The 14687-nt window shown below is 64.8% G+C and overlaps 2 protein-coding genes across 3 annotated transcripts; both read right to left on the reverse strand.

Moving 5' to 3' along the window:
- Window positions 1–3593: 3593 nt before the first annotated feature.
- On the reverse strand, window positions 3594–9026 carry SLC35E4 (solute carrier family 35 member E4). The gene is made up of 2 exons (XM_026108107.2): window positions 7751–9026; window positions 3594–5883 (listed from the first exon to the last, which is right to left on the reverse strand). Exons 1-2 carry the CDS (start codon window positions 8385–8387, stop codon window positions 5456–5458), a joined length of 1065 nt encoding a protein of 354 aa, XP_025963892.2. The 5' UTR covers window positions 8388–9026; the 3' UTR covers window positions 3594–5455.
- A 1108-nt stretch (window positions 9027–10134) lies between these two features.
- Window positions 10135–14411, reverse strand: TCN2 (transcobalamin 2). 2 transcript variants are annotated; one of them, XM_064522380.1, is made up of 10 exons: window positions 14023–14410; window positions 12917–13106; window positions 12740–12832; window positions 12453–12607; window positions 12194–12355; window positions 11936–12111; window positions 11208–11382; window positions 10890–11082; window positions 10632–10753; window positions 10135–10351 (listed from the first exon to the last, which is right to left on the reverse strand). In XM_064522380.1, the coding sequence occupies exons 1-10, from the start codon at window positions 14075–14077 to the stop codon at window positions 10290–10292; spliced, it is 1383 nt and encodes a 460-aa protein (XP_064378450.1). In that variant the 5' UTR covers window positions 14078–14410; the 3' UTR covers window positions 10135–10289. The 2 variants fall into 2 exon arrangements, with proteins under 2 accessions (XP_064378450.1, XP_064378449.1); XM_064522379.1 differs by having other exon boundaries at window positions 12453–12832; window positions 14023–14411.
- Between the last annotated feature and the right edge of the window lie 276 nt (window positions 14412–14687).

The following is a 14687-nucleotide window of genomic DNA, read 5'->3' on the forward strand; positions in this document are numbered from 1 at the left end:
AGGGCTGCAATTAATCCCCTGTCCTGAAACATGGAAAATTTCCACAGCGTGCTCAAGGGCACACAGCTGACGAGTAGTAAAGCCATCCCAATTCTCCTTCCCTACGTGGAAACACACTGCTCCTCTGCCAAGGGCAGCAGTTAACAGCTTAATCCGCAGCGTGGTTCATCACTGCCTCAGAGGAGGATTTCAGAAGCAGTTTAGCAGCTAGCCCAGAAGAAACAGTTCAGCCAGATCCTCTAACAACCCTTTTCCTTTGCACACACACACACATCTTCTTCTGCCTCAGATTTTCACACCTCACTGGGAACTTCTTGTCAGCCAGCACCTCCAGCATGATGAGCAAGGGGAAGTGCCAGCAGTCCTTCCACAACAGCAGGCTGTGCTGCAGGCTCTCACTAGCTTCAGAGCTGTCATCCCACCTTGTGTCTCCTTTCAGGAAAGGGGACATTTCAAGAAAGCTTGCTGAAAGGGAGCATGGAAACCTGAAGTCAGTGCCTATGTGGGAAGATTGGCTGGCATGTGCTGAATGCCTAGGTACTATACTTTTAACCCAGGAGCAATAGGATCTCAGGGGTTAATGGTCCCAGACATGGAGCTGCAGGGGTTAAAAAACCTTTCAGGCCTGCCTGTAATAGGGTGTTATCTAGAAAAGAAGTGAAAACAAAGAGGATGCTTGGAAGGGGCTGTGGAGAGATGCATTGGCAAAGTCTTCGTGGGAATGAAAGGCCCCTCATCTGGGCAACAAGAGCTCCAGAAATTTCAGAGACCTAATGATCCTTACATTGGGGCAATAGTTCACCTAGCTACACTCACCACACCAAAATAGAGCATGTGGCTGCCTATCCAAGCCCCTGTGCCCAGCTGTGGTAAAACCCCGTGATGTACCTGCTGGGAAGAAGCACTCGCCGGAAGATCATTGCTGTTCAGTGCCAGCTGATGTCCACCTGTTTCCTGGTGAAGCAGAGAGACTGGGCAGATGCAGCCATCAGTGGAGCAGGGAGGATGTGATGCTATCTGACTTCTGCAAGTGGGCGCAGCAGGGCTGGGGGCCAGGACCGGGAAGAGGAATAGGACATGCTGCCTTCAGTGAAGGATTCTGCCTGGCCATGGCCCATGGCAGGGCCAGGCCAGCAGGGGCTGAGGAGCCTGGGGCTGTGGGATCCACGTGCCCATGCAAGGGGTGTCCCCGGGCTCCATTGCTCCCGCTGTGGAGAATATGCTTAATTTCTTACAGATGCACTAGCTTTTGTCCTGCCCCATGTAGCCAGGGTTTTCTCTCCAGAAAGGTGCCTGCATTGGAGAGGAGATGCCCCGATCTGCTCACCCACCAGTGAAGCAGCCTGTGCTCTGAGTGTGCGGCTGCAAGGCCTTCCCTCCAGCCCGAGGCACTGCAGGCTCTGTTCTGCGTCTCCCTTCCTGGGCTCTGCTCTCTCCAGGTTCCCATGAAGCCTGTCCGGCTTAGACAGAGCGGCTGAGGAGAAGCGCTGGACCAGGCACGGTTAGGAGCTGCTGCCGTGCCCGTGCCCCCTTGCTGAGCCCAGCCTTTGAGAAACCTGACTCCCTCCCAGGGGCTGGAGACAGGGAATGCAAGTGGGCTGAGATCACAGCCTGAAATACCGGGAGTGAGGGAAACTCCACCAGGCCAGCCCTCTGGGTGCTGCCAAGCCCTTTATGGGTACCATAAAAGTCCCCCCAGCACAAGAGCTGCCCATGAGACCTGTGCCCATGCCCGATGCAAAGAGGCACCCTACAGCAGGCTGGCTGCACTCCACTGAGCAGAAGGGGACATGGCCAGTACTAGAAAGTACTCAAAGTACTACAAACAAGACAAGGCCACACATCCAGGCAGGATCTGGGCAGCCAGCAGAGACCCTGGTGCCAGCAAATGACTCAGGGGGAGCATGCGGGCTGGGGAGGGCGGGCGCTCCCCTTGGTGAGGGCTCCTTGACCTAGCGATACCATGGGTGGGCTGGTTTGCAGGTCCCACTCCTCCTGTCCCCTGGCAGACCACAGCAGGGAAAATGTGGTTGTGATCTCCTGGGAACCTCCAGGGAGGGGAGTTTCACCCAGCCCCATCCCTGGGGCCACACAGTGACTTGCCTTTCAAATGGAAAAGGCAAATCAGAAAGATTTTTAATCCTCCCTGTTACAGAAAAGCCTCAGAAATATGAGCCCTAAAAGCAAACACTCAGAGAAATGCGTATTGCTTGCGACTTCTGGGCTCTTGGCACAAGCAGGGCTGTTGTCTGATCCCTCTGTGCACTTTGAGTCCTTTGTGGGCCTGGCGCCGCTCCGGGCACCGCCCTGGGGCACCCTGGCAAACGTGCCAGCCGGCGTTGGCCATGCCAGCGCATCAACGTGGCCCTGCCAGCCCCGTGAGCCAGCCGTTTGCTCCTCCCTAAGGAAGGAGCCATTCCCAGGACACATCTGCGAGCAGCAGAGCTGCTGCCTCAAAGTTTCCCAGCTGAGGAAGTGGAAGAAAATTGCTGTTTGGGTTAAAACAGGGTGGGAGACCGGACAGATCAGCAGGGCTGGCTGAGCAGGCAGGGTGTTTCCAGGCCTTGGGCTGGGCAGGCGCTGGGGCGCGGGCTGCAATCCCACGCAGGAAGGTAGCTCTGAATCACAGGTCTGGCGAGGAGGCAGGGTGTGAGGATGGGCTCCCCCGGGGTAGGATGAGGCACGTCTGCCGGAGTGACTCTGCGGAGCTTGGGATGCCGGGTCAGTGCAAGACCGGCCCTTCATTTGGGCAGTTAGAGCCCATGACTCCTGTCCCCATCACATGTCCCTGCTGCTGCAATTTTCCCTTCACCATGTCCTCTCAAGACATCTTTCCTGCAAGAGGAGCCCAATGCCAGCCCTGAAGCAGGGCAGCGTCACCTAGCAGGTAGCGCCCCAGGAGGCAGTCTGGGGCTCTTCATGTCGAGGTAAGTGGAGGTCAAGGCACTTCAGTATTTTTGTGCCTCAGATTCCCATCTTTAAAAATATGTTGCTACTCTGGCCTTCTCAGGAAAGTGCTCAGATATGCTAGTGAAAAGTGCTAGATAAGAACTGAGTGAGGCATTCTTAAGTAGGAATGGTTCGCCTTCCCGGCCTCACTCTGCAAACACTCTCTGCGTGCACCAAGCCTGGGTCCTGAAGAGCTTCCTGGTGAGGAGCACGAGAGGTTGGTAGCTACCTACCCTCACATCCCACGTGCAAACACCTGCAGATGAGGAGCCTTCCCATTTTGATTTTCCTCAGGCAAAAGTCACGATGCTGACATGCAGTTCAGCATGGCAAATCTGGCAAGTGCTGAAAGCCAGCACCCTGGATGGGCGAGAAGAGCAAACACCTCCCAGTTCGGCCAGGAAAGCACAGATGCTCCTGGGCGTGTTGCCTGGAGGGCCCCCGGGGGAAGAGTGTGAGCTGTGTTTCACATGCAGCTGTGGTCAGCGTGTCTGCGGTGGCACCCGGCTCTCCCACCACCCCATGGTGGAGGGCAGCCTCCCCGCTCTGTGCATCTCCGCTCCTTCCCCCGTGACGCCCAGCGCCAGCCCCTTGGCCACAGGCCCTGTTGTTTTCAGCTGGCAGATCACTCCAAGAGCTGAGGATGGAGTACAACAAAAATAGAGTTTTATTTCAGGACAAGTGCAATCGGAGCTGTCCTTTGGCCCAGGCAGGGCTCCCTCACCACCACGGAGACCTTGAGCGCAGCAGCAGCCGGTGCACCACCCCGCCGGCACGGTGCCTGCCGGGGCCCTGCGGGGCCACGGTGGATGCGCACACATGGAGTGCCTGTGATCCTGCACTCATCCGGGTGGGAGCATGTGTGCTCCGGAGCGTGGCCACCCATGCACGGCGGGGGGGAAACTCCCGCACACGCAGGTGTGAGAGCAGCAACGCACTTCTTGGCAGGTTAGTGCCGAGCCTGCGCTTGCCCAGGGGGATGCTCACACATGTGCAAGCGTTGCCAGGGGTGTGCATCGGCATCTGAGTGCACACACATGTGTCAGCACGGATGGAGATGTGTGTGCACCCGTGCCAGGGCACACACACAGCCTGGCTGGCGGCTCTGTGCGGGTGCACATGTCCATTTGCAAAGGTGAGCACGTGCACTGTGCTCCAGCCCTGGAGCTCCGGAGCAATGGTGGGGCAGTCTGAGACTTCCCCATGGCTTTGTTGAGTCCTCACGACCTCCAGGAAGGAGCCCCTGGCATGGGCAGGCAGCCCAGGACCCCTGCTCGTGCTCACCCAGCTCCAGCAGCAACCGCCTGGGATGGTCGGGGAGGGCCAGTGCGGGAGAGGCAGCTCTGGCAGCCTTTCCGGCCCTGATGGGAGGCAGCTGCCGAGGGCCGGAGCCGGGGAGCCGGGAGGGCACGGCCAGCACGCCAGCAGCCCCGGGGCTGGGGTGGCTTGGGATCAGTGTGGGGAGCGCTGGAGTTCGGCACGTCACAGAGGGGTAGGAGCAGGATCTGGGGATGCTCACCCGCCCTGGGCTCCAGGCAAGCCGCTCAGCCGCACAAGAGACCACTCAACCCCGCAAGGAGGCTGACAGTGATGGCGAAGTCCTTTGACCCCCCACCGCAGGCTTGAGATGCTCCATCCCCCAGGAGAGAATATAAAAACATATACACACAGCCCCACACACGCACTCCAGATTTACTCCATCCAGCAGAGCTCAGTAGTGAAGCACACGCTCACACGCTTGCACTTGCACACAGACACAGACACCGTGCTTTCCCCAGGAGGGGACAACAATCAGACACACGGAGCCACGTGTGTGCACACGTACCCACCTGCCTGTGCAGAGCCTGTGTCTGCACACACAAACACACCTGCAGAGCCCATGGGCACAGACACCCGCACACACACTTGGAGCCTGCGCACGCAGACACACACATCCACAAATGTACGCAGCGCTGCACACGCGCACATGCCTGCTCGTACGTGCAGTGCCTGTGCACAGACACCCACTCGCACACACGGAGCCTGCGTGCACAGGCGCATGCACAGGCTCTGCACACACACCGTGTGCACACACGCACACAGAGCCCGTGCGTGCACATGGGAGAACGCAGGAAAAGCCTGGGTGCCCCCAGGCACCCTCACAGCCTGCACACACCGTGCACCTGCACAGACAGCTGTGCACATGCGGAAACCCGCTTGCACATGCAGAGCTTGTGCACGCCAATGAACACATCTTGCCCACCTGCACGCAGAGCTGTGCACGCAGAGACCCGCTGGCACACACAGCGCCTGCGCACACCAAGGATCGCATGCAGGCCTGCACAGAGCTGGCCACGCACAGAAACCCACTTGCACACACACAGCCTGTGCGCACGCTTACACATGTGCTGACCTGCACGCAGAGCTGTGCACAAACAGAAACCCGCTCGCATGCGCAAAGCATGCCACAGGCTCTCTGGCTTCCTGGATCACCCCGGACGGCAGCTCTCCACCCCGTGCACGGGACCTATTCCCGTTTGCCGCGGGCCTGGCCCTGCCATGATGCCCAGCGGGCAGCGATGAAGTCAGGGTGGTGGTACATGAACATCCCGGCCAGCGTGAGCCCGATGCCCACATAGCTGAGCCCACTCAGGTGGCTGCCAAAGAGCAGCCGGGACAGCACCAGGTTGCCCACGACGTTGAAGTTGCCCAGGACGTGGATGGTGAGGGCTGATGTCAGGGAGATGACGCAGAAGCTGGCCAGGTTGTAGAGGACGGAGCCGAGGCAGCTGAGCAGGACGTAGGCCCAGAGAGTGCTGTCATACCGCAGGACGCCCGCCCAGGCAGGGCCCACCTCCAGCGCCACGGCCGCACTGAACAGGATGCAAAAGCTGGGCAAGGATGTGAGGCAGAGCAAGGAGATGGCATCCAGCCTGTCCTCCTGCAGCAGCAGACCTGCGAGGGGGGACAGAGGGTCACAGCGGGGCCAGGAGATCCGGGAGCAAGCAGGACACCCAGGACCCTCACACACCGCCCCACACTGTCACAGACTGATGCCCGCCTGAGCAGTGGGTGAACAACCACACAACCCATCCATGCGTGTAGACGTGTGCCTACATGCACACGCATCGTGCATGCACACACGTGCACACACACACACACACACACACACACACACACACACCCCTCCAAGGGGACAGCTGGTGTGTGCATTGGAGCTCCCCAGGGCTAGCACCATGCTGGGCAGAGAAAAGCCTCCACTGCCACCACGAGCAGCCCAGCTCGGTGCCCCCGGCACCCGGACCATCCCTGGGGCATGCGGCACCGCAGGAACCTGGCACTCAGCGCTCCTCAGCCCTTGCTTGGTGCTGAAGCAGTTAAGAAATCCTGAGCATCCCCACCAAGAGGAAGAGCAAAACAGAGGGGCGGGGGACCAGCCCCTGCTGCTGGCTCGGTGACACTGCGAGGAGGACAGCGGGCTGAGGGACCGGGAGACGCTTTGGTCTGGGGTGACGCAGGCCCACCGCGACGCAGGCAGGGCTTAGCGTGGCTGCCTGCACCACCCCATTTGCTGCCAAGTGCCCTTGGAGCAAACACGGCTTTAGTCCTCCCCGTCATCCCCCCACCCCGTTTTGTCAAGCCGGTGCCAGAATTTCTGGGCATGTGGCCGGTCCCCCTCCTTCCCAAGACATCCGGGGACACAGCACAGTGGACACAGCCATGCTGGCTGCCCACACACATACATACACCCGGGGGTGCCCCCCCGCCCCCCCAGCATGAAGCACAGACACGTGCCGGAGCCACGGCTGTGGGGCTGGGGAGCAGCTCCCGGCCACCAGCCATGTCCTCCTGAGGGACAGCAGGACTCAGGGGACCGGGGCTGCGAAGGAAACGCTCCCTTTCAAAGCGCAAAACAAAGCGCCCGGCTCCGCTCCGCTGCCTGCCAAGGACAGTGCGGCCCGGGGCGCCCGTCCTGCTGCCCAGGGCAAGTGGGGCCACCCACGCACGGCGCAGCGCAGGGACCATGCCACCTGGCTTGGGGGACTCGCAAGGGACGCGGAGCCCTGGCCTGCCCAGCCGCACGCGGTAACAGAGCGAGCAGGCGGACCAGGTGCTACCGGGGCCATGTTTCGGAGTGGGCAGCGTCTGGCAGCTCTGCCGTGCTCAGCCCATCATGGCGCACAGCGAGGCCCGGCCATCCCGTGGTGGCCCCAGCCCGGGGTTGTGGCACCGGCGGCATCGTGAGGAGCCACAGGAGCCCATGGGCTACTGCGAGGACACCAGCATGTTTTCTTGTCCCACCAAAGCAGAGCCACCTCGGAGCCAGGACCAGGGCTTGGCCCCCAGTAGGGGTCGCTGGGGTGGGCAGGGGTGGCACTGGGGCTGTGTGACCCTGGGGTGGCACCTGGGCCAGGGTGGGCAGTGGGTGACACTGGGGTTGGGATAGGCATGGGGTAGCATTGGGACCAGGAAGACACTGTGTTGGCACCAAAGTCAACGGGGACAGTGCTGGCACCAGGGCTGGGGTGACACTGGACTGGCACTAAGGCTGGGGTGGGAAGGGGGTGACACTGGGGCTAGGGTGGCATTGGGCTGGCACTGGAACTGGAAAGACACTATGTTGGCACCAGGGCCAGGGTGAGCAGTGGTAGCACCAGGGCTGGGATGACACCGGATTGGCACCAAGCTGGGGGTGAGCAGGGGGCAGCACTGGGGATGGGGTGGCACTGGGGCAGTCACGTCGCACTGCTGGAGAGCCAGGGACAGCCCAGACCCCCTGCAGCGGCAGCCGCTGGGGCCCCGGGGAGCGCGTGGCACTTACTCTGCTGGATGGACTTGAGCCCGCGAAGGAAGGTGGCGGCGAAGAGGAAGCAGCAGCCGGCCTGGTGGAAGCGGACCTCGCTGACGATGCTGCAGGCCGCCCCGGCGCAGACGGGCCCCATGGCCGCGTACTGCAGCGGGTGGTGGCGGCGGCCCAGCAGCAGTGCCGAGAGCAGCAGGGTGAAGAGCGGCGTGGTGGTGTACACCACCTGCGCCACGTCCAGCTGCACGTAGTTGAGGCCCAGGTTGCCGAACGCCACGCTGGTGCAGAAGGTCAGGCTGAGCAGGTAGATCCGGGCGCGAGGCCGGGCGGCCGGGCCGGGCCCTGGCAGCCGGCGTGCCCGCAGCCTCGCCAGCGGGTAGCCCACGGCCACCGCCGAGAGCATGTGCAGGGAGGAGAGCAGCAAGGGGTAGCGGAAATTGTGGATGGCGAAGATCCACTTGTTGAGGCTGGCCATGGTGGTGCCGGTGCCCAGCCAGACGAAGACGGCGAAGATGAGGGGCAGCGCCCGCCGGGACGGCCACGGCGGCTGCCGCCTCCCCTCCCGGCCCGGGTCCGGCTTCCAGGGCTGGAGGGGCCGGCTGCTGGCGCCGGAGGTCATTGCTGCTTCATCGCTCCGCAGGGATGACTGGCACATTGGGGCCGGGCCTGGCCCGAGGCGGGGGGGACGGTGAGCCCCGGCGGCGACAGGTCCCCCCGCTCCTGTCCCCAGACGTCCTCGGTGTCCGCAAGCCGCTGTCCTCCCGGCCCCGTTGCTCCCGGGCAGGCGAGCGTCCAGGGATGCTCCGGCACTCGGCAGGGGAGGCGTCGGTGGCGGCAGCGCCGGCTGGGGGGGTCCGGCTGCCGCGGCGGGGTGGCCGGCTCTGCCTGGGTGGCCGCGGCGGCGCTCAGGACCAGCGCGCCGCCGGGGCGCTGCTCGCCGGTGATGCCATGTGCGCGCGGCTCGCCGGCGCCGGGGAGCGAGCGGAAAGTTTGATGGCGGGGACCGAAGGCGGCGAGGCTCCTCCCCGCGGGCCCGGGGCCCGGCCGCGTCACGGCCGCCGGTGCGTGTGCCGGCCGGGCCAGGCAGTGCGTGTGCGCGGCGGTGCGTGCCCGCCGGCCAGCCAGGGCCTGCCGGGAACCCCGCGCCGGCTGGGCCGCCCTGCCGGAGCCGCGCGGCCGCCTGTAGCCGAAAGAGCAACAACAGCCGGAGCGCCGACAGCCGCCATGGCAACAGCAGGCGGTGGGAGGCTGCGTCAGTGCCCCCGGCTGACTCACGGCAGGAAGCTCCCGGGGCCGGGAATGCTCCTCCGGAGCGGCCTTGCCCCCCTTGCCTGCGCTGTGCCCCCCAGGTCCGCGGCCCCCAGCCCCTCGCGCATCCCCTGCGGCGGTGCCAGCCCTGACGTTGACCCCTCGCCAACCCTCCCGGCGCCTGACCGGCGGCGTGGGGCATCCCCCCCCCATGGACCCTCCCCCAGGGTTCGCCTCCTCCCTCGGCCGCTCGCTGCCCCGGGGGGGCTTTTGGAGGGGGGAAAAAAGAGCCGTAGGATCAAATCCCTGGTGATCACACAGATTCGGTGCAGAGGTGCCCCCCTAAGGCTACGCACAGCTAGCCCGGAGGTCGCCAACGTGGGACGCAAGGCCCAGTGCGCCAGGATGGGGCACACAGGGCCCTAAACCCCCGGGGAGACCCGAAATCCCTTGCTGGGGAGGGGGCAGCCAGGTCAGGCCACTGTTGTCACCACTGGGGACGAGGCAGCACCACTGGGCGATGGCCGGGCGTGGGCTGCGCGCTGGCACCGGGGCTGGCCCGGTCCCCCCCGAGACCCTTGTGATGGGAGATGTCTGGAGCTAAAGCCACTAAACCCCCTGCAGCTCGGGACGGCCCAGGCGTCCCCGCTCGGCTGGTGTGCGGAGGAGAGCGGGCCTGTCTTGTGCCATGCGCTGAGTGCGGCGGAGTGGGGCACGGTGTCACCGCGCGGCGGGGCCAGCCATGCTGGGACGGTGCCAGAGCTGCCACACGCTGGGGGACACCGAGCGCCTCGCTCACCGGCTGGGGGCAACGCAGGTGCTCGAGCCCAGCCGGCAGCCTCACCAGAGGGACAAGTGGCTCCAGAGAGCCTGTTCCTGGGAGCAGCCACCTTGGGTACTGGGGCAGCCCAAAATGGGACGCTTCCCGCTGCTGTCTGCCACATCTGGAAGTGGGAGCAGGCTCTGAGGAGCTGACAGCAACCAAGGAGGCAGCCCGGGTCTCCCAGGTTCTTGCCAGCACTCCCATCCCACCAGCTCCATAGGGCACAGCTCATCCCTCCTCCTCCTCGTCCTCCTCCTCGGGCAGATTTGGGGCACAGCGCTCGAGGGGTGCACGGTGCCCTAGGAAAGCACGACACAGCGAAGCCTGTGGGTCTCGTGGTGCAGGAAAGGCATTTCATTGGCATCGGCCCTGTCAGACAGAGCTCTCCCCTCTGGGACGATGGTGCCGGGGCCCCGTGCTGCCTGGTCCCGCTTGCTGCCCAGCTTCAGCCACGTGCCTCCCACGCAGCAGCCAGGCGCGCGCTGGCTACCACTTGCTCAGCCGCAGGATGAGGGTCTCCCCGTCGTGAGGCTTGTAGTCGGCGATACCTGCAGAAAGACAGTGAGCCAGGCCGGTGAGAGCAGCGTGGTGCTGGGTGCTACCAGCATCGGGGCACCCGCGGCGCTCCCAGGCCCGCGGAGCATCCCCAGTGCAGCCTGGGAGCCTGGCGGCATGGGGCGCACAGACACTCGCAGCACGCCAGAGGGTTAGCACAGGGAGCCCCCAGGAGCTGTAACCCCATCCCCAGGGATGGAGCGGCCGCGGGGAGCTGGGGCACTGCCAGCCAGTGCCAGGGCAGAGCTCCCTGCTGCCGTCCCCGGTGCTCACCCATCTGCAGGCTGGTGTTGGGGGCTGAGAGGAGATGCCAGCTCCTCCGCTCTTGCCACTTGGCTTCCACTTTCATCACCGTCGTTAAAAAGGGGCCGTAGAGGCTGTCCTGAGTTTTAAACCTGGTGGAGAGGGGAGAATGGGAGGAGAGGAGGGTGAGGCCGTGGGAGGCAGCGGGTCTCGGCAGCCCCGGCCCAGGGCAAAGCAGGCAGCGCCGTCCTGCTCCCGGCCAGTAGACAAGGGTGTGGGGTGGCGTACGTGAAGGCATGGTGTCCCTGCTTCGAGGCCATCTCCAGCACGTCCAGGAGGGAGGAACCGGCGGGCACGGTCACGGACTGGTTATAGAGCACGTGGTGGTGGCACAGCCGCTTGGGGCACTCCACCACCAGCCTCACGATGATGTTCCCCAGCTCCGTGGACTGCGTCACGGGGCTGATGGGCTGCAGCGTGCCTGCGACAAGGAGAGCCACTGCGGCACTGACGGACGCAGGGCAGCACCGCACCAGCCCCATCCCTACGTCCCCCCCCTCGGTGGAGCCCCCCCCCCCCCCCGCAGCACGTGGGTCCCGCTCCTACCTCTCTCCCCCTGGCAGCTCATGGAGGCGATGTCCAGGTAGCTGCGGCCATACAGCGCGGGCAGCAGCTGGGATATGGCCATAGGGTTGGTGAAGTTGTCCAGGCTCTGCAGCAGGGCATCCCTGGCCCGGCTGTACTCCGGCTCCGACTCGCATGAGTTGGTGGCAATGAAGAACTGAAAGCAGAAAGGAAGGAGGTTTCGGGGCAAGGGACAGCCTGCCAGCCCAAGGTGGGAGGCAGGTCCTTCCCTGTCCCCATGTCATGCCTGCACCCACACCCATGCTTGCACCTGTACCCACACCTGCACCCGTGCCACCACCTGCAGCCTGTACCCACACCTGCACCCACACCACCACCTTCACCCACGCCTGCACCACCACCTTCACCCACACCTGCACCTGCACGTCCACCTTCACCCACGCCTGCACCACCACCTTCACCCACACCTGCACCTGCACCCATGTCTACACCTGCACCCACACCTCCACCCACACCTCCACCTGCACCTGCACCTGTACCTCCACCTCCACCTGCACCCATGCCTGCAGCTGCACCTATGCCTGCACTTGCACCTCCACCTGCACCTATGCCTCTGCCTGCACCTGCACCCACACCCACACCTCCGCCTTCACCCATGCCTTCAGCTGCCCCCAGCTGCACCCATGCCTGCATGTTCCCCCATGTCCACCCATGCCTGTACCCATCCCACCCCCACCCACAGCACCCACCTGCAAGGCCAAGGGGGTGCTGAAGACATTGCCGATGAGGCCATCAGGGCCCTGCGCCTGGAGCAGCTTCCTGGCCACGCTGCGGATGGCCTCGTGCAGCTCCGACGCCAGCATGCCGCGGGCGAGCGGCGCCTGGTGCAGGCAGGCGAAGGCCAGGCCCGCCACGGCCTCCGTGTCTGCGGGGGGCATGGGAGAAGGGGTGGCCGGCAGTGCCGCGTGCCCCCCGCGCCCCCCGGCCAGCCCGCCGCCGCGCCTTACCCACAGCGTGCCCGTCGCCGTGCCCAAACTTGCCGTGCCGCTCGGCCGCCAGGAGCCTGCGGATCACCTCCTCCCTGATGTGCCGGCGGCGCACGCACAGAGCCAGCACGCCCAGGCTGTACTGGTAGTAATTGGTGAGGGGGTGGCCGTGCTGCTGGGAGCCTGGGCGCGAGGGACCCGTGTCAGCTGGAGGCACCCGGCCCCAGCGCCCGCCCGCCCCGGGAGGGCCGAGCCCCGCGGAGCCGCCGGCCGCGCTCACCCGTCCAGTCCTCCTCCAGGGCGTACTTGAGGCGGGCGAGCGGGGGGCTCTCGGCGCCGAGGTCCGGGGGCTGGCAGGCAGCCCGCAGTGCCAGCAGGTACAGCGCCAGGCGCCCCGTGAGGGGCCGGCCCCCCTTGCCCGCTGCCACAGGGCTCCTGCAAGGCACCGTGCCGCGAATGAGGGCGTCAGGGCGGGCGGCAGCGGGCCGGGCGGCCGTCGCCCCGGGATGACGGTGGCGGGGGCACCATCCCCTCCGTGCCGGGCTCCGCCGCCGAGCGCCCAGGTACCTGTGGTGGCCACGGGCGGCGGATGCTCGGCTGCGGGGCGCCGCGTGGGGCCGAGGAAAGGGCCGCATGGGCCGGCTGGCCGCCTGCGAGCTCCTGTGGGGACACGGCAGGGCTCGGCGTCAGGCCAGCCCCGGCCGCCGCGGGGGGCCGGCGGGGCGGCGGGCGCGCTGGACGTACGTGCTGTGGGTGCCCTGGAAGGCCTCCTTGAGCCTCGCCAAGTACTGCTCCTCCAAGGCCGGGTGGTGGTCGTCAGCGAGGCGAAGGGCCACGTAGACACTGGGGTTGGCCTGCTGCTCCGAGTCCTCGGCCAGGCCCAGGAGCCGGGCGCTCATGGTGCGCGCCCGTGCCGCCACCGCCTCCGGGACCTCTGCTCGCCCCGGGGGGAAGACGGACAGAGGGTGAGGAACGGCGTGGAAGGTCGACCTGCGCTGGCTCCATGGAGGCGGTCGGGCGTCGGAGAAGCCCGGGAGCGAATCCCCCTCTTGGATTCAGCCACGCTGAGCCAACCTTCCCCGTCCCTGCCGACCGCCCTCTGCTCCCCCCAACCCGGGGCATCCAAAACCCACAATCTCCTCACAAAATGGGGAAGAAGCAAAGTGAGGAAGTGTGAGAGAAACCCCGCAGACAGCCGGGCTCGGGAGAAACCAAGCCCTGGGCGTTTCTGCTCGCCCGCTGACACCCTGGCACCGGCGCAACGGGCATCTCTGGGGCCGGCAGGGCGCTCAGCTAGCCCCCGGCCGGGGGCATCTCTGGGGACCTCACGGGGGTCTGCGTGGTGTTAGAAAGAGCCAGAGCTGGGCTGGGAGAGGGGATCGCAGAGGGGTGGATCAGGGCTGCAGAAGCAATTCAGGAGAGCAAAACTCCGTCACAAGTCCGGGCTTTCGGTCAGTAGAAGGAGGTGACACTGTCCTAGCAGTAACAGGCCTAATACCAGAGCTTGGCCGGACACCGGGGAAGTGGGGAGAGCCAAGCTTGGGAGCTGCTGTCCAGAAAACTCGTCACTGGAGGGTTTTTGGGAGACAAACGTCCTCCCCACGGCCAGGACTGCAGCACAGGATGGTGTCTGTTCCCCTCAGCCCCAGTGGCTTTAGGGACCTCTCCGACAGCGCCAGGGTCTCCGACGCCGTGACCAGTTAGGAGAGCTGCTGTGGGTCATCCGTGCTGGTGGTGCCTTCTGCATGCCACCGCCAGCCTCACAGCTGGGGTCCCCATCCAGGAGAGGGCAGCGGGGCGCAAGGGGGCACCCCGCGGGGACATGCGGGGTGGCCAGCCGCCGTACTCACCGCAGAGCTGGGCGGGCAGGACCACAGCCTGCAGGAGGACCAGGAGCCGCCACATGTCAGCGTGGGGCAGTGGGTGCCACGGCTGGGCTCGGCTCGCAGACCCGGCGGTGCCGCGCGGAGCCCGGCTGAGCTGCGCCGAGCTGAGCTGAAGCACCGCCTGGGACAGGAAGGTGTCGTAAGAGGCGCTTTCCGCAAGCTGGGGCCAAGTCAGCAGAAACGGGAGAGGACTTTGGCTGGACGTGAACCAAAAGGAGCCGCGGGAGCAGAGCCGCAGAGTGCCGGGGCAGGGGTAAAGCGGTCACGGCCGCTTTCCCTTCCTGTTTCCTCCTGCTGCCAGATATGTCCCGTCCCCTCCGGGTCACTTCTCAGTGCACTTACTGACCCCGGAGCAAACAGCGTCAGCGCTGGCCCACGTCCCAGGCCTGCCCACCCTCTGCATCGCGGCGTGGGTGCAGCGAGACCAAACCTGCCATGCATCAGGGCTAAATTTACCACCAGTTTTAGCAAAGAAAAAAAATACTGAGCCCTCCATCCTTGCAGCCTTTAAAGGAAATAACTCAGCCGCTCGCCTGGAATTGGATTTTTATTGAAAATGAAAACAAGTAAAACAGACAGCTCAGACAGGGAAGTGCTACACGAAGTGCCGGGGAGACAGTCTGTGCTGC

Source organism: Dromaius novaehollandiae, chromosome 17 (genome assembly GCF_036370855.1).
Source record: "Dromaius novaehollandiae isolate bDroNov1 chromosome 17, bDroNov1.hap1, whole genome shotgun sequence".
In the NCBI taxonomy this organism is placed as follows: domain Eukaryota; kingdom Metazoa; phylum Chordata; class Aves; order Casuariiformes; family Dromaiidae; genus Dromaius; species Dromaius novaehollandiae.

Excerpts from the sequence above, each read along its gene's own strand:
- SLC35E4 (XM_026108107.2), bottom strand. The coding sequence starts at position 8,387 with ATGTGCCAGTCATCCCTGCGGAGCGATGAAGCAGCAATGACCTCCGGC. Across the intron at positions 5,884-7,750 it reads GCTCAAGTCCATCCAGCAGA|GTCTGCTGCTGCAGGAGGAC; the intron begins GTAAGTGCCACG and ends CCCCCCTCGCAG.
- TCN2 (XM_064522379.1), bottom strand. The coding sequence starts at position 14,077 with ATGTGGCGGCTCCTGGTCCTCCTGCAGGCTGTGGTCCTGCCCGCCCAG. Across the intron at positions 10,754-10,889 it reads CAGGGACACCATGCCTTCAC|GTTTAAAACTCAGGACAGCC; the intron begins GTACGCCACCCC and ends CCTCTCCACCAG. Across the intron at positions 10,352-10,631 it reads CAACACCAGCCTGCAGATGG|GTATCGCCGACTACAAGCCT; the intron begins GTGAGCACCGGG and ends GTCTTTCTGCAG.